This window comes from Eumetopias jubatus, unplaced genomic scaffold, assembly GCF_037043125.1.
Source record: "Eumetopias jubatus isolate StellerSeaLion01/CBP00866 unplaced genomic scaffold, mEumJub1_p1.0 scaffold_5, whole genome shotgun sequence".
In the NCBI taxonomy this organism is placed as follows: domain Eukaryota; kingdom Metazoa; phylum Chordata; class Mammalia; order Carnivora; family Otariidae; genus Eumetopias; species Eumetopias jubatus.
Window position 1 is genome coordinate 21,497,359 of NW_028274811.1, and position 23,103 is coordinate 21,520,461.

General features: G+C 44.1%; 1 protein-coding gene across 1 annotated transcript; it reads left to right on the forward strand.

The window, feature by feature from the left end:
• Window positions 1-19,526: 19,526 nt before the first annotated feature.
• LOC114209579 (DNA replication complex GINS protein PSF2) lies at window positions 19,527-20,126 on the forward strand. Its single transcript, XM_028103675.2, has one exon. It carries the CDS (start codon window positions 19,561-19,563, stop codon window positions 20,116-20,118), a length of 558 nt encoding a protein of 185 aa, XP_027959476.1. The 5' UTR covers window positions 19,527-19,560; the 3' UTR covers window positions 20,119-20,126.
• Window positions 20,127-23,103: the final 2,977 nt, after the last annotated feature.

Sequence of the window (23,103 nt, forward strand, 5' to 3'; positions counted from 1 at the left end):
GTTTCCCTGATCTGCAGCTGAGTCCTGACTCATCCACTGCTTAAAGATTACCTGTGAGCCCACTGTATCCTGACTCAACTTGTTTTATCGTGTCATATTGCATTTAAGTTGTTCACTCTCTCTCTCCCTCTCTCCCTCTCCCCCCTTCCTGCCACCCCCTAGTCCTCAGACTATGAGGTTATTCATCTTTTAGGCCCTCTGTTCATGGGATAAAGCCTGGCACATAATATTCACTTAAGAGATGTTTGTTCGAATAAATGGATGGATGACTAAATGCCGAACCAAATATCCTGTGATGCTTAGTTCATGGGAGAATGAAAACCTTGTCGAAAATGCAATTTTATTTCATACGTATGCCATTAGTGTATTTTATTTAATAAAATGTAGAAAGGCACACACTTTTAGCTTGATATTAAGCATTACCTTTTACTTAAACAGTGAAATGGGATTTGCTGCTCAGCAGTTAAATATTTTGCTGTCCCCAGAAGACTAGCGATGTGCATTGATGAATGTGAGCCTTGCCTCTTAGCTCCTGCCTCCTACCCATGACATTTCTTGCTGGGTAAATTCTGAACAGGTGCTGCTAGCTGCCTCATTAACTGCATGGAGCTACAGGAATTGTGCGTGAGATGATCCCTCACCAGAAACTAAGCCCTGCGTTCTTTAAACACTGCAATGGACTTAAAGCATCCTGATTCTTTTCTGTGTTGCCACCAGCGACAGACACTGGCTTAAGATGCCAAGAGCTGGAATTGATGTTATGTCATATCTTTTCTCTGATCCTCCCTTCTTGTCATCATTCAGTCTGCTCTCTCTCGTTTATCTGCCTGTTTCATTTCCCCATTAATATTTATTGTCTACAGGTTGCATAATAATAATAGTAAAAATAACAAAATGTTATTGTTATAAAATATTTGTTCATTTAAAAGGCTTTTATAATTTGTTAAGTCATTTAATTCTCGCTAAAACTTTCTCAGGTCAGGAGCATAGGCATTCCTATTCTCATTTCATCGATGAGCATAGAGAGATGTAGAAAGGATAAAAGTTACACAGGAAAACTGGGCCTAGATGGTACCAGCTGCCCTGACTCTAGGTCCACAGTTTGTCTCAATCCATATATTTTATGGCATGAAATGAGACTAAAATAGAGATGCAAAATAGATCATATCAGATCTTGAGGGCTTTGCCCTGCAGGCCAGTATGTTTTATACATGGAAACACAGGGAATGTCTTGATGAGGGTTTGAAAATACCTGTGCTCAATGAAGAAAGGTATTTTTATTAACAATGAATGTGTGTAGTGCGTCTCCATGAAGCACCCAAATGGAGAGAACTCATGACCCTCAGCTGGCAGGGATGAATCTCTTTGTCATTAATGATGCTGCTGCAGCGACAGTTGGAGGAGATCACCCATTCACAGCGTCTTGACCTCATCTGATGACATACGGATATTAAGCAACATTTCCCAGTAGGAAAGCAGCCAGGGAAGGGGAATTGGGATAGAAGAACATCCCAGAAAACAAGTGCAATGGGGATCGATGGAAAGGTTTGGGGAGTGGAGAGGGGGAATGGGAGAGGAGATGGTGTGAAGCATTTTCTGTGTGACACCAGAGAGCAAAATACTCATGCCGGTGGGTAGAATGACAGGGAGATAGAAGAACACATTTTCTGACAATTAAAGAACTCCAAAAATGAGATGGGTTACCCTGGAGGTAATAAGCTCTTTGTCATTAAAAATGTTCAAGAAGATGACCATCTATCAAGGCTGTGGTCAGAGAGCCTCCCTGGGGGGAGGTTAGACAGTCATCTTGTCATCGGACTAACACGGGCTGGGAGCTGGATGAGAAGCAGGTCTAACTGGAGAGTCTGATTCAGCAGCTCTGGATGGAATCCAGAGACTCTCTGTTGGGAAACCACTGGACCAGATCAGTGGACTCTACAGTGGAGGCTACAAGAAAGAGAACATTTCCTTCATACTTACGTTTTATCTAAAAGTGAAAAAAGGAAGTAAGCTTACTTCTGTTTGATGTCTAGTGAACCACGCAACGTCTGTCACATCTGAGGTGTCACATACGTTACTGGAGTCAGAGCAAGAGCCCTCCAACACTGAGGGCTGTGGCCAGGTCTTCCTTTGTTCATTCCCATGAGCATGTTTCCATATATTGTAGTTTACTGCATCTGAGTTAGAGAAATTTATGGACTGTATTATTTTTATTTATTTATTTTTAAAGATTTTATTTATTTATCTGACAGAGAGAGAGAGAACACAACAGGGGGAGCAGCAGAGGGAGAGGGAGAAGCAGGCTCCCTGCTGAGCAGGGAGCCCAACATGGGGCTCGATGCCAGGACCCTGGGATCATGACCCGAGCCGAAGGCAGACGCCTCACTGACTGAGCCACCCAGGCACCCTGGACAGTATTATTTTAAATAACAGAATGGCAAACAGTAGAATCTTTACAGCATTTTGAATGAAATGGGGAATAACCATGACAACATTTTATGTCACAGAGAGGTTTGCATTGGGTCAAAATAATTAAAGCACAGTCAAACTCAAAGTTGTGCTTTTTTTTTTTTTAAAAGATTTTATTTATTTATTAGAGAGAGAGAATGAGAGATAGAGAGCATGAGAGGGAAGAGGGTCAGAGGGAGAAGCAGACTCCCCGCTGAGCAGGGAGCCCGATGCGGGACCCGATCCCGGGACTCCAGGATCATGACCCGAGCCGAAAGCAGCCGCCCAACCAACTGAGCCACCCAGGTGCCCAAAGTTGTGCTTTTTTTTTTTTAACAAAAAGACATGTATCCAGTTATGCTGACCTCCTATGATGACAAGTACCTGTTGGTAGTAGGACTCTTGACAGACATTAGTGAAAAATTAAAAACACCTGGGGTGCCTGGCTAACTCGGTAGAGCATGCGACTCTTGATCTCAGGGTCTGGAGTTGGGGCCCCACGTTGGGCGTGGAAACTACTTGAAAAATGAAATACACATAACATGTTTCATTTACATAAGGTTTAGTATGGGCCAGGCATGGTTCTATTTTATATGGGTCAAGTCAATGACTCTTCACACAGTCTTAGAAGTCAGGAACTAATAACTATACCTGACCTATGGGGAAATTGAGGCACAGAAAGATGAAGTGACTTGCCCAAGATCACTCAGTCAGTGAAAGAGTGGGGTTTAAATGAAAGTTTTTTTTTTTTTAAGATTTTCTTTATTTATTTGAGAGAGAGAGAGAGAGCATGAGAGGGGGGAGAGTCAGAGGGAGAAGCAGGTTCCCTGCCGAGCAGGGAGCCCGATGTGGGACTTAATCCCGGGACTCCAGGATCATGACCTGAGCCGAAGGCAGTCGCTTAACCAACTGAGCCACCCAGGTGCCCTAAATGAAAGCTTTTAATCAGTCAATGACACTAATTTACTTCTTCTCTGAAAATACAAAATCAGTTACCTTTTGGCAGCAGCTTGTGCTATGGAGAAAGCATTTTAAAAATAATCTCTGGAAACATTTCCATCACTGATGTTATTTTTGTTGCCAAAGCTCTATAAGTTTGTAAACTTCAAAAACCACAACATCACAAACTTAGGAAACGTAGTAAGGGAATTTCAAGACTGATTTAAAAATGAAGGATTCAGTGTATTTTGAACTCATTTATTAAATACATAAAAAATATAGTAAGTTCTGATTTGTTGACAAGAACAAATGCTAGAGCAGGAAAAATACAAATTTACCAGCAAAATTCTACAAAAACGTTCACGTACTGGGTGGATGATTTTAAAAATAATTTTGATGAGCAGGGCACCTGGCTGTCTCAGTCCGTAGAGCCTGAGACTCTTGATCTCAGGGTTGTAAGTTCAAGCCCCATGTTGGGTGTAACAGTTACTTAAAAAAATAAGCTTCCGTGATTTCTCAACCAGCCACGCATTTTTTTCCCCCTGTTGGGTGGATGTATTTTTGAGAAGCATCATTCTCGGCAGTGGCAACCACTAAAGCTGCACCAAACCAAATCCCTGTATCACAAAGTATTAAACTAAGATTTAAAAAAAATATGGATTCATATTCAATTGTAATATTCAGTAAAGAAATGTTATCAATGGTGGCATATTTTTAGTGAGGGCAAAATTCTTTATTCCTGTTAATAAAATACACTAAAGCAAGTAATTTTAAAACATTTTATCTACATGCTATCTTTTAAAAATTTTTTGCATTTTTGTAGGTTTCTGTAATGATCATAATGTATTGGTAGAATTGGGTATGTAGGTAACGTATGAGCGAATATATAAAAATAACAGGTGCGTGTTTAAACTAAAGGGGACACATGGTTAACGGGCTCAGAGGCCACTGGAAATGACATCCTTCAAGGTCGATTCCCTAGTTTGGCATCTTTGATTCTCAGGCAAATGCTCTGCTCTTATTTGGTGAGAGAGAAAACCTAAGTGCTAGAAAGACACTTCCCTCCAAGGCAGGCAGCATCTCATTATCCAGCTCACTGCCCAAATCCCATCCAAAAAAAAAAAAGAAAGAAAAAAAAGGCTAAAGACATACATTTCTGAGTGAATCGACTTGATTTAAGACTTGGAGCTATCTATGTTTTGTACAACATCTAATGCACTGTTGATGCTTAATAAATAACAAATCGTGATATTAATAATTAAGAATTGATGTTACTGCTCCCGTGAAATGATTTTCAGAAGAATTATTCCCCATTCACTCATAAAGAAAAATGAGAGGCAGAGACAGAGCAATAGCTTTTAAGGAAATTTAGTTCCAGCTACTTTGTGTGCATGTGGTTTTCATCCCTCCCTTTCTGGTAAATCTGATGAATAACCGAACAAGACACCCAGAGCCCATCTAAGCTGCACCCCCCCCTCCTTTTATGTCCCTACCTTTAGGTGGGAATGTCTAGAATGTTGAATTGTATGATTTTAAAGTGCTTGACAAACATTAATTAACTGGGGGTCGTTCTTTGTTTGAAGAGAGTTATGTCTAACTGCGAATATGTCTCCAATTATCTGCTCCTTTCTTTTGACTGTATTATTATTGAAAATGTGCAGTATCTGATTTGCTTGTACAGTTATTTGAGGAGGCTTTTTGAAATAGGTGGCACCCACGAAAAAAGGGACGTACAGTTATCCTAAGGAGAAAAAGGATAATTATATGAAATTTATGTTTATGCTCAAATTTATGCATATTACACGTATCTACACATGCACACACACGCACACACACACACACACATCCTTCCTTCTATGTGTAACCATCCTCTCTTTCAAGCGGTGGATTTTGACGATTGTGATGACCCACGCTGAACTGGACTCCGTTCTTGCTGAACTGGACTCCGTTCTTTCTGAGCTGGGGGGATTGTTGATATTTGCTTTTTAACAGCAGAAATCAGAAAAGCTCTCCAGAAAAGTGAGTTAATACTCCTGCGAAAGCAAGTGTAATTAATCACGAGAGAAAGCTGGCCATGCACGTCAACGGAGTCCAGAGAATTGGCTGAGTGCTGTTGATTCATTACCTACCACAGACCCCTCCTCCCACCCCACGCAGGAAGAGGGGTGCCATTCAGACAGCAGCCACACCTGCCACTGGCATCGGGGGCCGGAGGACCAGATGGATTACAAACTGTAGGAGACATTGGGCCTGTATTTTTGGCATAAGTATCACACACTGTTAATGAGGAGCATAGCTTGGAACAGTGTCTCAAATAATTAGCCAGGGCAGGTATGTGCCTGTGCAGGGGCAGATTACAGATTTTTCTGTTGCTTAGAGAAATTTTCTATAGTAACAAAGGAATAAAATGTAAATTAATCCACAACTGCAGGACTTATACTGATGAATGCCTTTCAAAGCAGGCTTCTCAGTAAATCACCTATCATACCTTCTAGACATATCCGTGGCCCTATAAATACTGATGTTGATGTCACTCTTAGCTTCATCTCACGGTGCTCGCTGCTCATCAGCTCTCAGAGGCAGAGAGCTGATGAGGGCAGAGATTATAGACTTTGATGTCACACACATCCAAATTCAAATCCTGCCTTCTTGATTTACTGGCTATGTTACACAACAGAGTTTAAAATCCTCATCAGTAAGATGGGAATCATAGTACTTGTTATGGACTGATTTGTGGAACCCCTCCCACCCACCCCACCTTTCCCAACTCACCAGCAAATTCGTATGTCAAGGTTCTGACCTCAGAATGTGACTGTATTTGGAGATAGGACCTCTAAAGAGGTGATTACGTTAGAGTAAGACTGTCAGGGTGGACCCCTAATCCAATCTGACTGATGTCCTTAAAAGAAGAGGAAATTGGACCCAAAGAGAGACTCCAGGGATGCACATGGGAAGACTGAATGAAGAGGCACCAAGAGGCCGGCCACTTGCAGGCCAAGGACAGTGGCCCAAAATAGCTCCTTCCATCATGGCCTTCAGAGGAAGCCAGTCCTGCTGGCCCTCTGATGTTCAACTTGCAGCCTCCAGACCTGTGAGCAACTATATTTCTGTTGTTGAAGCCACCCAACCTGTGATAGCTTGTTATCGTAGCCCTAGCAAACCAACCCAGTATCTGTTATGGGGTTATTATGGAAATACATGATATAATTTTTGCATAGAGTCTCTGCATATGTCCTTAACAAATGACCATTGTCACCATCACTCAGTCAATAGTATCTCCCTTCTCTTCCTCACCGAAGAGATTGTCATTTTCCTGGACCCCTCAGCCATGCCCCAGTGACACCTGTTGGAAATTGGACTTGAGACAGTGTGGTTCTTTCTCATGTGTTGAGAGGATGTGGCCAATTCATCCTGTTTATGGAGCTGTAAGCCGCCTCTTCCCAAGTTATTCCTGTCTGGGATTCTTCCCTCTGGCTTTTGTCAGTCCTGGCTCAAGGACACAGTGCCTCCTTTGGGATGGGCTGTGAAGTAGGCAAATCCACCTTCTTCTCGCCCTTCAGAATCTACAAAGGAAGAGCCATCTGCCATGGCAGAGGTAACTGTGAAGAGAGAGAGTCTCTGTTGCAATGCTGGTGCTGTTCTGTATTTCTGCACATTCTTCATTGACATGAAGTGTTTGGATCCCTAATGTATCCATATTTTATGCAAAGTCAAAGTGGATGTTATCTCAGGAGCAAACACAAACATCTGTGATGTTCCCAGGTAAATTAGTGCAAGCCCAGAGTCACAGCATTTGCCGTCCCAATGCCAGACAGAAACGGTTGATGACTCAGTCATGCTGACGCGATGGCCTCACCTCCATCCCGTCATCTGGGAAGGCTGTGTGTGCTACCCACTGCTCTCCTGGGCTGACAAGGGAGGAAGCACCACGGTGACAGCATATAGCTCATGAAATCTGGCGGAGGTACCAGGCCATTTTTAAGATATTTAGGAGCTAGGAGATTCTTGACGCATTGAATTCAGAAGTGTTCTCTTTCTGCTAGGGGTTAAGAAGTTGGCTGACTGGGACGCCTGGGTGGCTCAGTTGGTGAGGTGTCTGCCTTCGGCTCAGGTCATGGTCCTGGAGTCCTGGGATGGAGCCCGTTGTCGGGTTCTCTGCTCAGCAGGGAGTCTGCTTCTCCCTCTGCCCCTCCCCCTGCTCATGCTCTCTCTCACTCTCTCTCTGTCTCAAATAAATAAATAAAATCTTAAAAAAAGAGAAGTTTGTTGACGGCAGTCATTTGTGTATTCATTAGTTTGACCAACATTTACTGCCTGCCCATCAATAGCCAATCCCTGAAATGCTCTCTGAGGAGCATGATCATTACAATTACAATAATGATCATTAATGTTTTATTTTGTCATCGGCACTGGCCTAGGCCCTTTATGTGTTACTGTTGATTTTATTGATAACATTTGTTGGACATCTGCTGCCAAAGCAGGAGCTATGCTAAGCAACTTGCTTGTGCTTTATTCTTTTTTAAAAAATATTTTATTTATTTATTCCTAAGAGAGAGAGAGGCAGAGGGAAAAACAGACTCCCCACTGAGCAGGGAGTCCGATGCGGGGCTCGATCCCAGGACCCTGGGACAATGACCTGAGCCGAAGGCAGATGCTTAACGACTGAGCCACTCAGGCACCTGAGCCTGTGCTTTATTCTTAAAGTGACCTCATGAGGGAGGGACTCTTTATCCCATTTCACAGTTGGGGAAGCTGAGGTTCAGATCATGCTGAAGGTCATGTAGCTGGTCAATGCTGAAGTCGGGAGTAAAACTTAGGTTGTTCTGATCCCAAAGTCTATTCTTTATTCAGTGGCTCAAAAGATAGTTGAGAAGGAAACATTCTGTCATAATTGAGGTCCCTTGTGCCCTACACTTGGAAGTCACTCTCAGGAGAAACATTCTTCCTGTAAACAGTGTTAGCTTTATTTGACCAAATCATGCATCTGGTGTGATTTTCAGACTCTTGCCCTGGGTGCTGAAATCTCCACCCCACACCCCGAAAGCAGTTCTTCATAGACATTTGAGAGGTCCTCCTTTGGGTTAAGGCTGTGCCTAGTCGGGCAATGGTTATTCCATTACGTCCTTTGCACCTTCATGTCAGTGTGTTGAGCACGTCATATTCTCTTTTGGAGGTGCTGTAGTGTTCAGTGCAAGTTGCCTTGGGAAAACAGAGAGAGCCGGGACCATGGGACGTGTGAAGGTTCGAGAGGTGTACACCCCTCCAGGGCCCAGCAGACAATGAGGCTGGAGCCTTTGGAGGGACTGACTGGTCTGTGTCACTGTGAGCTGGGACTTCCTGAAGCTCAAGGCAGCTCTCTTTCCAAATCCATCCGATCTTCAGCTGGATGATGGCTTGCTTAGAGATGTTAGGGAGTAGGCAGGGTCAGGCTGCTTTGGGAACAAGAAATTTCTCTGGAATTTACATCTAACCACAGTCACGTCTACCTCTGTGCAGCCCATTTGAATGGAAACGATTCTCTCTACTTAATCCAACAGCAACCTAATACTACTAATAACTAATATTGATATCATGACCATTTACAAAGCAGTTTCATAGGTATTATCTCATTTGATTATTCCAGCAAGTTCTGGGGTATATCTTTTTTTTCCTTTTCCCCTCTAGAGGAACCGAGACTCACGTAATTAAATGATTTGCCCAGAGTCACAGAGCCAGGCAGTGGGGCATGTGTGGGGAGGACACGTCATCTTTGGGCAAGGCCATAGGGCCTTTGGCCTTGGCAACCTGCCTCCTTGACCACACGCTCATTCCCCGTATGGAACCTGATCCTGGGCTCCCAAATCACACACCAGTTTCAATAAAGGAAAGGTCTGACCTAAACCTTTTTACTCTTCATGGGTATACACAGTCTGCCTTAAGCCCAAATTATGGAAGCACTCTGTCTCACCGGGGATGACTATCAAGGATGTGCAGGTGGTTGGGAGCCAGCTCTGCTGTTGGATGCCTCAGCAGACAATGTCTGGGCTTGCGCCAGATTCTTCAGATTCCTTGTTACTGTTTGTACATGCCAGTGGGTTTAGTGTGATTTGCTTTCCGTGGCCAGGCCTGGGGCTTCTTCTTCTTCTTCTTTTTTTTCCTCAGGGGACAGCCCTGACTGACAGGTATGGGAGTGCCTCTGGTTGGCCTGGACAACTGTGAGGTGTAGCTTACATCCTGGAGCTCCCCTGTGGGATCAGGTGAAGTCAACTGTCGGTGGGTCTTTCCCTGAGATCACACCTTTGCTTGACTTCCTGCTATTTGGGTCCTGCTTCCCTTACCCCCAGTGAATGTTCTCTTGGAGGCCTTCCTCACTAGACCCTTTGGACATGAATCCTTTTCTCCAGTTTTGCTTCTAGGGAGCCTGGCCTAAACCTAATGCAGTATGTTCCAGAATCTTTCAGTTGCTCTAGTTTAGTGTTTATTTTCATGTCTTTGATTAAGCAGTTTCAATATTTATTACTTGTCTGACCTTAAGTTATTTAAAATTTCTGAGCCTCTTTTTGAATTCTCTAAAATGGGGATTATAACACCTGTCTGTTAGGGTCACGGTAGGGATTTAATGAGATAAAGTAGGTAAAGCACTTGACCTAATGTTTCTAGGTGGTGTTTGGGTATTATTACCTATTCTAATATTTTGTGTGGAAATTTCTCCAGTGGCATTCTGGAAAACATGGCCAGTAGGATGAGTCAAAGTCACAGAGCACTTCTACCACGGCCCAGCCTTGTATCTTTGTGAATTTCATGGATTTATAGACAAAAGCCGTTTACAGCATGTAATCCGAGTGTCTCAGGATTTAGCAGCTACTGATGGCAAATTCAGTCACCTCAGATTAAGCCCCACATGTCAATAGCAGTGAGCAAACCCCCATTTGACTGGCTCCTTATTGACTCCAGGAAGCCCAGTCTTTTATAGACACCTCCTACTCCCCCCCCAACCCCCACCCCCACTCCCGCACGGGGTGCTCACACATCTGCACATTTCTTTCTCAGCACTGTTTGCTGAGCCGAGACTTGGAGCTTCATGTGCCATCACCTCCCGAGTGGCTGATCCTGCTGGTGAAGATGGGGAGTCCCACAAGGAATGTCATTTTATTTTATTATTTTTTAAAAAGACTTTATTTATTCATGAGAGAGAGACAGAGACAGAGAGAGTGAGAGAGAAAACACGAGCAGGGTGAGGGGCAGGAGGAGAAGCAGACTCCCTGTGAGCAGGGAGCCTGATGTGGGGTTCGATCCCAGGACCTTGGGATCATGACCCGAGCCAAAGGCAGACGCCCAACCGACTGAGCCATCCAGGTGCCCCAGGAATGTCATTTTAAAAATGGAGCAGAGCTGCTGCACCTCAAGGCCTAACCTCCTCACTATTGTTTCTGTGAGCACGAGAGGAGCTTTCTTCTTTATTTTTTGGCACTCTGCTGGGACCGGCACGGCAATGCCAGGATCGTGGATAGAGATCTTACAGCTGCAGATGGCAGAGCCAGGACGCCATGGTGGCCAGGCTTAGTCATATGCCTAGGTGCTGGTAAAGCTGAAACCCACTGCCCTGAGCATGGAAAATCAGGAATATGGCCACCGTGCCTCAAGGTCAGGGACGCTGATGGTCACCACGGTCCGATGGCCACCAAATGAAAAGAACTCTCTTTTTTCTGTGTGTGTGTGGGAGGGAGGCGGGGAGGGAGTGGTGGAGTGAGGTGGAGGGGTAGGGAAGCAGAAAAAGTGACAAGGATCCATAGTGAGCTTACCAGCATTTTAATATATTTTCAATTAACATATAGAACCCTTTTCTCCTCAGGACACATCTCAGGTGGCAACGAGTTCTGGAATGTGCCACCATCTATAACCATAATCACTTCACCCCTCCAAATTCGAGCCCTGTTGCTGGGTCTTGCAGCACAGATAAAACAATTACTATTTAAAACCACAAGTGACTGCGGCAGCCTCAGCCTGTAAGAATGTAGCATGTTTCTCTCTGGAGTAAATAGCCTTTTATTTAGCAAAGATGAGGCCCCCAGGGCATGATTTGGAAGGAGGCATTGAAACAAAGAGATAGCTAAGCCAATCAGCATAAAAAAATAAAGGAAGGTTTTGCGGGGTGGGGGTGGGGGTCGGAGAGCAGAGAAAGGAAGAGAAGGAGCAGAAGCTGGGGAGTAAGCCACAGAGTGCAGTGCCTCAGTCTGCGGACGTCCATGTCCACCGTTAGACCACCACTGGTGGCCAGAGGAGGTTCAAAGACAAGGTCGTTTTGTGTTCCTTTTACTGCCTGCTGGGTGCTGAAAGGTAATCGCCTGTGCCAGTTAATCTCCTGGTTGGCAGGGAGGAGGGGGTGGAGACTATTAGAGGCGGGGGACAGAAGCTAGAATCTGTTCCTGCCTCTCTAGGGTTAGAATATAGTAACGGAAGAAGGAGAGGTGAACGGGGAGCAGAAAAGTTCTCACGTGACTGACACTAACCCCTGGGGGCCTGGGTTGTTTAAGTTCAGCTTTAGTTCTTTGGAGAGCCCCATCCCTGGGGGGGCCTTTCATCTGAAGCTTCACCCAAGTGAAGGCTTTTCCATTATGGCCAATTGGTTACTCCTCTGTAACCCCCAGATTGGAACATAATACCAATTTTAGCTTCTCTCCACTAGGGCCTGTTTGCCCCTTTGTTGGGAACTCTCACGGGACCGGACCAAAGCTGACCTCAAATTCATTCTTTATGTGACCCACTCCTGCCCATGGGAAACAGTCACCCCTTTTCCCCTTGACAAACTTTGACAGTGTAGGCTGCTTTATGCAGCCACTTATTCTTTGACTTACTTGTCACCTCATTTTAAGTTTGAAGTGAGAAATAATGTGTATTTGGAGTAGTGTTGTTGGGGTCCGGAGCCAACAGCCAAGAAAGAATTCTTGAGACGTCCGTCTTCGGTGCAAAAATGTGGTTTTATTAAAGCTCAGGGGCAGGACCCGTGGGCAGGAAGAGTTGCTGTTCTGGGATTGTCAGGGTCAATTATATACTTTGGGGTTGGGAGAATTAAAGATAAGGGAAGTTCCAAAAGGATTTTCGTGTGCTAAAGATGACTCCGGATAATGGAGGCCTTGCTATTGTCCAGCTGAGGTAGTTTTTCCCTCTAACAAGGCATTAACAGCTAAGACAGTTGGGAGTTTCCTGGAGGAAACTCTGCCTGCCTCAAGTGTTTTTCAAGTTATAAGGACATTTAATTTTATCTACATTTCCTTCTGCCTTTGTTTCCCACATCAAGAGATAGACAGCAGTCCATGCGTCTCCAGCTCTAGTCCTGTTGAAATGCTGTCAATAGGTTGGGGAGGAGCGACACATGTTCCCTACCCTTCCAAAACGGGGGCACACCAAGCCTGCCCAGCACCATGCTCTTCAAGGAAAACCTCTTTCCCCAAGTCTGCGGAGTCCAGCTATTTTTATGCCCTCTATATAAAGGAGAAGTCTGAGAGATGGCTCACCCACTCTTGTCGCCGACTCTGAAGTTTCTGCACGGAAATAGAAAACAATTCGGATTGTAACATGTCGACTTTCTGCTGTAGCTGACATGTTCCCTCTGATGCACCTTTGCTTCTCTTTGTAATGTGACAGTTCCGTGGAGCCATCAGACATGGCGGTTAATGTTTCAATTCCAATTGTATGATGGTTCAAGTCTCTTTTTTTTTTTTTCCTCAGGAGACTCTTCAATGCCAGTGACAATAAGGGGACACGAATGGTTACGGGGAGCTATTTTCTCAGTCCATTTCCCAGAAGCATTTGCGGCTAAGTAACCGCCTCACTAAGCCTCCTTGTTACGATTAAGAAATGGCTGATGGGTCTCCTTTCCCACTTTCAGTGGAAGGGCAGAATGCACTGAAATTAAGGTATATTAGGACATTTTCCTCTGACTGGTTTGTAAAATGTTTTTCTAAGTATGGTCTCATGAACCTTACATGGGATCATGGAAGGATCTAGCAGAGTTGGGAGAAATACTATAAGTCTCTGTAAGCATAGAGCAAAGGGGAAAGTGATTTTTTATTTCTTGCTCATTCTTCCCATCTGCCTGCTTGGAAAACACCTTGATTTTCATTTGCCCTGATCTTTTCTCATAGAGTAGTGGCCTTCATCTTGAAATTTGGACTTCATGATGGTGCTTGGCTTTGAAGTTATGTTCTGAAGTGTGTGAAAGTTACACTGAATTACAGATTTGTCGTGTGCAATGTGATGGCCGGTTTTGGTTGCCTGCAGTGGAAGAAGCATGAAAAGTACACTCAGAAATAGGGCCCTACAGTTTTGACAATAAGTGTCATTTGAGATCTAGCTCTCCGAAGTTGGCCTCCTAGGTTGAGATTAGCGAGGAAGGCAGGTGTGGGGGGGGGGGAGGGGGGGCCTTGCTGGATGGCATCATGGCCTAGAGACTGGTGGGAGGACGAGATCCAGAGATCCGGCCCTGGTCTCGAGTCAGGTTCTCAATTTCAATTTGAGCATGTCCCCACTGACTTGTGTCGACACTGCACAAAGCCAAGGGCAGACTGGACAATGATTTGTTTAATTTGATTGATGTGGACTGCTGAACTGGGCCACTCCGGCTGCAAAGCATCTAGGCTGTAATGATCTGATATTGGCTGTCTACATTCATCAAACTAAGTGGATAATTAGCAAAACACCATTTGACTTTGTGATGTATAGACAGTAATTGTGGCTGTTTCTCAATTAAAAATCTAATCCAGAGTCATGACTCTGGTTGTCACATCTGTGCAGATGATTTTTGCATTTGTTTGTACTTCCGTCTCTGAATTCTTTCTTAGAAGACTTGTTTTTCTAGCAGCCACCGGGCATCTTCTTTGTCCTCTCCCTGACACGTTTTTGCTCACAAATCCTCCCTTCCTCTGTAATCCTCATTGCAACCAGTCTAATGTCGTTGGGGTGAACTCTGACTTCTCCCTGTCCCTCACCTTCCACATTCCATCAGAAACCAGATTCTATCAATTTAATGAAGTATCTTAAAACCTTCCCCCTCCTCTGAACTCAACAGCTCTGTCATACTTCGACTTCATCAAGGCGCAGCCTATGTGGCCCAAAAACCTTACAACTGGCCTCCCTTTTCCAGTGTGGCTTCATTCCCATCCATCCTATACATTAATGTTCTCATCTTGCTTTTCTTCTGCTCCAAAATCCCTGGGGGATTCTCGTTGCCTAATGGATGGAGCCCATATTCTTTCCCCGGTGTCCTCAACATGGTAAGACCTGACTCTAACCTGTCTCTCCAACTTTATCTTGTCTTGCTCACCTTCATGCATACTCCTGAGCAGTGGATCCTTAGTTCCTTGTCCTGACTCATGCCCTCCCAGGTGCTCTTCTGTGCTCACACAAGTTTCTTCTCTGGAAGCTTGCTCCCCTCATTCAGTTTTCTAAATCCCACTTGAAGGGCTACCTGATCTTCAAGAGCCATTCAAATACCACCTCCTCACTGCCTTCCTTTAGGCTGTTTGAAAAGAATCGCTCCCTAATCTGTACTCCACCACGTTTCTGTTTTTGTCTTGTTTTAAAGATTTTATGTATTTTATGTATTTTAAAGATTTTATTTGGGGGAAAGAGAGTGCGCTCACACACAAGTGGGAGGAGGGGCATTGGGAGAGGGGGAAGCAGACTCCCCGCTGAACAGGGAGTCTGATGGGGGGCTGGATCCCAGGACCCAGGGATCATGACCTGAGCCAAAGACAGCTGCCTAACCAACAGAGCCACGCGGGCGCCCCCATCCTCCACCGCATGTTAACAAGATTTGTCCTACTTTCTCCTCTCTAGACGGTGAGTCCCTCCAAGGCAGGCTTTGTGCCCATCATCTGTATTCAACAGGGTCTATATATCTTGCATGTAATGGCTGTTCCTTAAGTACCTATTGAATAGATAATGTTAAGGAAGCAAGCTTTGTGGTAAATTTGTTTCTATTTTCTTGTGCAGAAAGCAATCACTTATTTGGATATTGTAAACTCTTGTGTTGGAATATGTTCCTTTGAGAATACTCAATATGTTCCTATGGCTTTCTTCTTTCTGATAATGTGGGTCCTTTATCAATGTTATGTAGCACTAATTATAGGGAAGAGGAAAGGAAATTCTGGAAAGTAGTTCATTGAAGAGAAAAATGAGCATGAAAATTCTAACTGTAAATGGAATAAATAATAAGTTTGCCAAGAAGGACATGTTGAAAGGCAGTGTTCCTCTATTTTAAGAAGAATAATAATAACTTTTAAAAAAGCAATATCTTGGAATTTTTTAGGAGAAACTGAACTTGTAAGAACTGTAGAATAATCAAATCATTGAGATATTGGACCAGACTTTTCTGAGAATTTGGTGGCCCACTGGATTTGACAAGAGAGGGAAAAATGGCTGTGGGCTGGATAAAAGTTCTAATGGAGATAAATTACAGGAATGGTAATGGTTTCACCCCGGGGGTGGATGGATGGTCTTTAAAAGATCAGCGTGTCATACAGATGGTGGACTGCTGTTGTCAGTCCCCATTGCACTGGGGAACACACTGAAAGAGAATGTGGGCAAACCCAAGTAGTGCATTTTGATGCCAAGGGTAGGGTGAAGGATGGGATGAGACGTGAGGATGGAGGCAGGATTTCATCTGGACACATTTCATGGGAGTAAAATAAACATTTAATGATTTATTTTTAGGTTCATCAGAAAAGCCCCAAATCATTAAAATGTTCCACACTGAGATCTCTCCAGGGGATCTGAGTTGCAACTCTCTGATGGTGCAGTGGGATTTGTGCCTGAAGGAAGTCCTGATAAAGATCTTTGCTTAACATACTACTTTATACAAAGTAGCTGGTAGGTTAAATGCTATTGGGTTAGAAACCAATATTAACTATTAAATATTCACAAAGGTTCAGATGTACCTCTGCCTAAAGGCAAGAGAATGAGCTCTATGTACAGTCATTATACACTTCAGATTTTCCAGAACATCTATGATTTTAAGTAACTCTGCTTTTTTCAATATACATTTGAATGTAAGACGAAAGTTATGTGACTAAGTTCATAATTTGAAAAAAAAACTCTATTGGACGTTGGGTATAGAAAATGTGGAGATCGTAATTGTGTGGTCTGTCCAGGCCCCTTCTCTTCGGGGAATTGATTCTGTTGTAACTGATTTTATTATATTATGGAGAGACTTTGTGAACTGAGATTAAGTTTCTTGGCCATAATAGAGCTAAATTTAATTTCAGGCTCTCCCCCCCTCTCTCTTGTGTCCTCCCCACTTATGAAAATGCAAGAGCTCAGGTTAAAAAAAGAAAATCAGAGTATCAAAAGGGAGGTAATTTAAAGGTCAACATCTCCCCATTCCTACTTTTATTGGCTTCCCAGTCTACTTATGGTGCTCCTGTCAAGGTCACCGTGACCTCCAGGTTGCTGGATCCATGGGCCAATTCTCAGTCTGTCTCTTGACTGACCGCTCAACACTATTTGGCACAGTCGACATTACCTCCTCCTTGAACTGTTTTCCTCATTTGTCTTTCAGAGCCCTTGTCTCCTCCTACCCTCACCAGCCGATTTCCTCAGGCTCCTTTGCTGGGTTATCATCTTGTCCACAGCCTTGAAACATTAGGGAGCCCCTCAGCTCTGGCGTTAGACCTCTTCTCTAGCTATAATCACTCTCCCCTGCATGACTCAAAACCATCTATTGAATGATGACTCAGTCATTTGTATCTCCAGCCCCATCCTTTTCTTGAACTCTTGCCTTGTATAAACAACTGACTACTCCACACCTCCACTTGGATCTTAATAGGTACGCTACCGTTTTCTCAGAGTTCTTACATATAGTTCATCTATTTTTACTTGCCTTAAAACTTTTAAGCTTCTAATTAAGCATCTCCATGCTCAGAAGTATATATAATTATCATAAATACTTTAATGGAGCTTATTAAATTCAAAAGAGGTGACTTGTTTAACTTCACACATTGTAGAAATTGTAAGTCTAATTTTAAAATGATTAAGTAAATATTGGAAAGTAATGCCATCCTTAAAAATAGTCACTACCTGTCTTTCACTGTCAGTATGAACATTATAAATGGTAGGTGTGATTTTCAGGTGATTGCTGGATGCTTTCTTTTTCATCTGTTAGAGTGATTACATGTAACCCAAATCCAGCTGAAACCTAAGGGAGGTCGTAAACGTAATTGACAATTTATGTTCGTACAGCTTTTTACAAAATTTTTTTTAAATAATATATCATTTGAGATGCACTGAAAACTCTGAGTTAATTAAAGCAGGTATCATTTTTCTTGCCAAAAATTGAAGCTCAGAGAGAGTTGATGATTTGTCCAAATCACACAATATAAATGTTAGAGTTGCTTTTACAGCTCTGGGTCATCTGACTCCAAATTCCATTGTTTTCCTGCTACTTTAAGTGATTTTCCCTTCAAAGTAACATCCAGGCAGTTTTTTAGGCAAAGCACACAGCAAAGCAGGGGCGCCTGGGTGGCTCAATCATTAAACGTCTGCCTTCGGCTCAGGTCATGATCCCAGGGTCCTGGGATTGAGCCCCACATTGGGCTCTCTGCTCTGCAGGAAGCCTGCTTCTCCCTCTCCCACTCCCCCTGCTTGTGTTCCCTCTCTCGCTGTGTCTCTTTCTGTCAAATAAATAAATAAAATCTTAAAAAAAAGAAAACTTAAAAAAAAAAACCACACACACAGTAAAGCCATGACAAGAAGAATCAATTATTTTATTTATAATTTTCAGTGATTATCCGTACTGTTGAGAAAACTGCACCATGCCCTTGACATTTTTCCAGAGTAAGCAACCTGCATTAGATATTCTACCATGTTGATGTTTCCTAGTTTTTAAAATTATCTTTAATTATCCAAAAGATAAATACATAAAATGGAGAAATAGGTAAAGAAGCAAATAACATTAACTTTCAGATCAACATTCCAAATGAAAAGAAATGATTTTCTACACACATTTGGGCTTATAGTCTGTGATAAGCAGCAGACCAGTGTTCAGCTTCATGCTGTTTTTCTGAAGTCCCTTTATTTATTTTTCATTAATCTGTCTCCCTTATGTGCCTGGTGCTCAGTAATCTGCTCATCTGCAGCATGATCTATACTATAATCCATTGCTTCTCCCCCCATGCATTTTAATGAAGCAATTTTTTGCCTCCTTTACATAACTGCTGGTTTCATACTACAACACAACCATTCATTGTCACATCATTGAAAGCAAATCTTTAAAGGAATACCTCAAAATGGAATGGATTCAGATTTTTTATTCCCTTTTTTCTTCTTTTTTAAAGAGGGCTTTGTGAACTCAGCAGCATTTTCATGATTTTATTTTCAGTCGATGCTCAGGGTTGGAAATAGATTGCCCTGGACATCAATCCAAGTGAGAAAGACATCGGCCTCCTCTGTCCCCCTTCATGCCCCATCTCTTGGCCCGGTGTTCCTGCCCCCTGCCCCGGGGTGGTGTCAGTCACCCCAGAACCAGAGAGGGCTGAGCAGGAAATGCTTGCTTCTCATTGCTGTTTGGTTTCTGTCTTCCTGCAAGTTTGTCTTGCTCCTCTGTTTCCTGGTCATTGACCTGTATTTGTACCTATTGTTCCGCTCTGACCACGGGGCTGTGCACACTCCAGGCCTGTGTTTGTCTGCCTGGCTTCTAGCCATTGCTCTCTGCATGAGTCTGATTCATGGCCTTGTTTTGATGCTGGTATCCTGGCCAACGTCCCTCTCCAGGCTGTGCAGGGAACCAAGGAGCTCCTCGTCCTGAACTTTTCCATCCACGTCTTGCCTCAGCCTGCACTCATTGCTTGTCTCTTCCTCCCTTCTCAGTCTTGCCTTAGATTTCCAGACCATTCCATCCATCCATCCATCCATCCATCCATCCATCCATCCATCCATCCAGCAGCCAACTATGAAATGCCTCATGTGTGTTGTGATGACAAAGGCTCTGCCCATACAGAATTCACGAACTAGAGGATAAATAAAGACAAAAAGGGGACTATCTAGATTCTGTGGGACCTGAAACATACAAATTTGGGGGCCCTCATTAAGAAAGAGAATGCAGGTTGGCGGGAAAGCTGCGGCCACGGCCCTTTCCCTGCCCCCGATGGTGAGGGGCAGTCGGCGGCGACGTGTCCCAGGCGGGTCGCTGTGGCCAGCATGGACGCGGCGGAGGTGGAGTTTCTGGCTGAGAAGGAGCTGGTCACCATAATCCCAAACTTCAGCCTAGACAAGATCTACCTCATCGGGGGGGACCTGGGGCCTTTTAACCCTGGTTTACCAGTGGAAGTGCCTCTGTGGCTGGCGATTAACCTGAAACAGAGACAGAAGTGTCGGCTGATTCCTCCTGAGTGGATGGGTGTGGAAAAGTTGGAGAAGATTAGGGATCATGAACGAAAGGAAGAAACTTTTACCCCTATGCCTAGCCCTTACTACATGGAACTTACGAAACTCCTATTAAATCATGCTTCAGACAATATCCCGAAAGCAGATGAGATCCGGACCCTGATCAAGGATGTGTGGGACACTCGCATAGCCAAACTACGGGTGTCTGCTGACAGCTTTGTGAGCCAGCAGGAGGCACATGCCAAGCTGGATAACCTGACCTTGATGGAAATCAACACCAGTGGGGCCTTCCTCACACAAGCACTCAATCACATGTATAAACTCCGTACGAACCTGCAACCTTCTGAAGGCATCCAGTCTCAAGACTTCTAGAGAAAGACATGAACTTGTAAAGAAAGGCCTTGCATCTGTTGGCTGGAGGCTTGCCAGGTGGTGTGAGTCCTCGAGACATGATAGAGGTACTGTTATCTCTGGAGTTCTAGAACCCCTTTTGAATGTATGAAGAATTGTGTAGTGAAACAAGGAATGGGCTCATAACATTGTTGGAAAGCAACAGGTTTGTGCTTAGTCCTTGAGACATTCTTTAATTCCACATCTGTCTCTAGAAGCCAGCTGTTCTTTTATGGGGGAAAGAAAGCAGCTTTGGCAAAACACGTTATTTTCCCTACAGAAAAAAAAAAAAAAGAAAGAGAATGCAAAATTCTGAATACGTAGCTAGGAAAGGGCCTTAGAGGGGGCCTATGTGAGCAAGGGTCCCAAAGCTTCATGGTACATAGTAAACTACCTGGTTAATCCACCTGTATGGATAAAGAGCTTTCAAAAGGGGGGAGAAATATGCAGGGCACTAAGGAAAGGCAACTCATCTATCCCTGGATATCAGGGATGGCTTCCTGGGGGAGGCTATCTTTAATCAGTTTTAAAAGCTGAGTACTGTTTAACTAGATAAAGAGCGGGGGGAGGAGAAAGAGGCAGATAGGACATCCACAGAGAGGGTCCAGCGTACGGGTGAAGACCACAAGAGTCCTGGGTGTTGCCAACAGGGTTATTTTGTGGGAGTACAGAATGAAACCGTGAGGCTGAAGAAGGAAGCTGGTACTGAAGCCCTGAGAATCTGCGCCACCGTCAGGATCTTGGGCTTTTGTCTTTGCTTAGATTTTCATCTCACACAGAACCCTGTGGCAGGAAAATATGCACGTATGGATATCTGTCAGGAGATGTGACAGTTGTTCCGGGAGGAGGTGACAAAGTTATGAACTGAAGTCATAATAGCAGGAAGGAAAAGAGGAGGTAGGTCCAGAAATAGATGAGATGTAGGGCTGATGGAGGGTAGGGAGGAACCATAGGCTTTCTAACCTAGGCCAGTGAGCGGATGGTGGACTGTTGGATTAAAGTGCGGGTAGAGACAGAAGATGGTTTAAAGGGAGACAATATGTTTTAGGGCAACTCAGTGGAAGCGTTCTTTTAGAAAAATGATGTCTTGAGTCTGAGGTTGGGGGAGAAGTGTGGGCACTAGGTGCAGATTAAAGAAGCATCCATACATAGGTAGTCATTGAGAATGAGCTAACCCAGGGCGGTGTGGAGAGAAAGAGATGCAGGAACCAAGGATGGGAACCTGGGAGGGGAGCTTGAGGAGGTGTTGAAACCATGGGGAGGTCTGAGGACAGGAGAGTCCAGTGTCGTAGCAGCAAAAAGAGGAACCCACGTGGACACACTAAATGCTGCAGTCTCGCAATAAAAAGATCACAACATGCGCCCTGCGTTTGTCAATGGGAAGTAATTGGAGATGCAGATGAGGTGGTGGTGGGAATGAGCCAGATTTCAAGAGGCTGAGCATTGGATGAGAGGCAAGGAAGTAGTGATGACTGTGGACACGGTAGGGACATTTTTGGAAGACAAAAGGTTAAAAGGATTGGGCAGTGATTGGCTCCAGTGACTAGAATCTAAGGGAACTTTTTTTTATGTATTATTATTTTTTAAAGATGGAAGACGCTTCAGTATTCTTTTTTTTTTTTTTTTTTTAGAGTTGAGAGACACTTAAGCATGTTTATAGCCAGAGAGGTTAAATATTTAGAAGGTGGGACGAAATGAGGTCCTATTATCTGTGGTCCTGTCTTCCCTGGGAATGCCCATCCTAGATCCTATTGCTCCTTCCAGAAGATGAAATTGTTATGGAACCTGGACTGCATCACCCAGTGGAAGAACCAAGCGGCACTCGGAGATCTTGGAGGATAAGAAGTTTATTTAACACTGGCAGGCTCAGAGGAGAGTGGTCTCCAAAGGTCTGAGCCCCAAGCACAAACTACAAGGGGGGCCATTTATGCACTTCTACTTCCGCATACTTGGCACTTTTGACGCGTGGGCGAAGCAGAGCAGGGAGAAGAACCTGGAAGAGCCCCGGGGCAAGGACTGATACTCTCTCGCTGGCTCGGTTGGCCATCTTAGGACACAGATTTTCCTTATCAAAATCTCTCCCTTTCCCATTTGAGAAGTCCAGGTCTGGCTGGTTGGTTTTCAGATCTTTTATGTTTTCCGTCAGCTCTGAGGTTCAGTGATTGAATTATTGATGGCCCAAAGAAACGTAAGTGTATATGTTGGCCTATAGTGGTCCTGAGTCAGTTAGCACAGGATGAGAACAGGGAAAGATTACCAGGAGGTAGAAAGGAATATCCTGATCTCTGACATCCCTCTTTCTGTAATCCTCACTTCCTCATGGACTTGCCTGGCAGGGAGCTGTTAGCTTCAATGGGAATAACATCATTTTGGTGTAGAAAAAGATCAGGAAATGGTCAGTTTGCTTTTGCTTCTGGAAACCTGTGATTGAGGCCATTATTTTTTTTTTTTAAAGATTTATTTATTTATTTGAGAGAGAGAGAATGAGAGCGATAGAGAGCACGAGAGGGAAGAGGGTCAGAGGGAGAGGCAGACTCCCTGCCGAGCAGGGAGCCCGATGCGGGACTCGATCCCGGGACTCCAGGATCACGACCCGAGCCGAAGGCAGTCGCCCAACCAACTGAGCCACCCAGGCGCCCGATTGAGGCCATTATTAAAACTGCCGGTCTCCGTTCTAGAGGCAAAGGAGATCAAAAGCTACGTCCCAGAAGCCATCTCAAAGCTATGAAACCGAGATTCCATTTGCCAGCAGCCAAGAGCAGAGAGAAGTTGGCACAGACAATAAGCGTGAAAACGCTTTATAAACCAGAACATGCTCTACAAATGTCAGTTATTACCATCCTTTCTGAAAGCTGTTTGCAGAAATATTTGCCTCAAGACCCCACAGTACTCAAAATAAAGCCACAGTAACTCAAAGGCAATTGTATTCCTTTTAAAGCACATGTTTTATTGCGGCATAGGAGACTC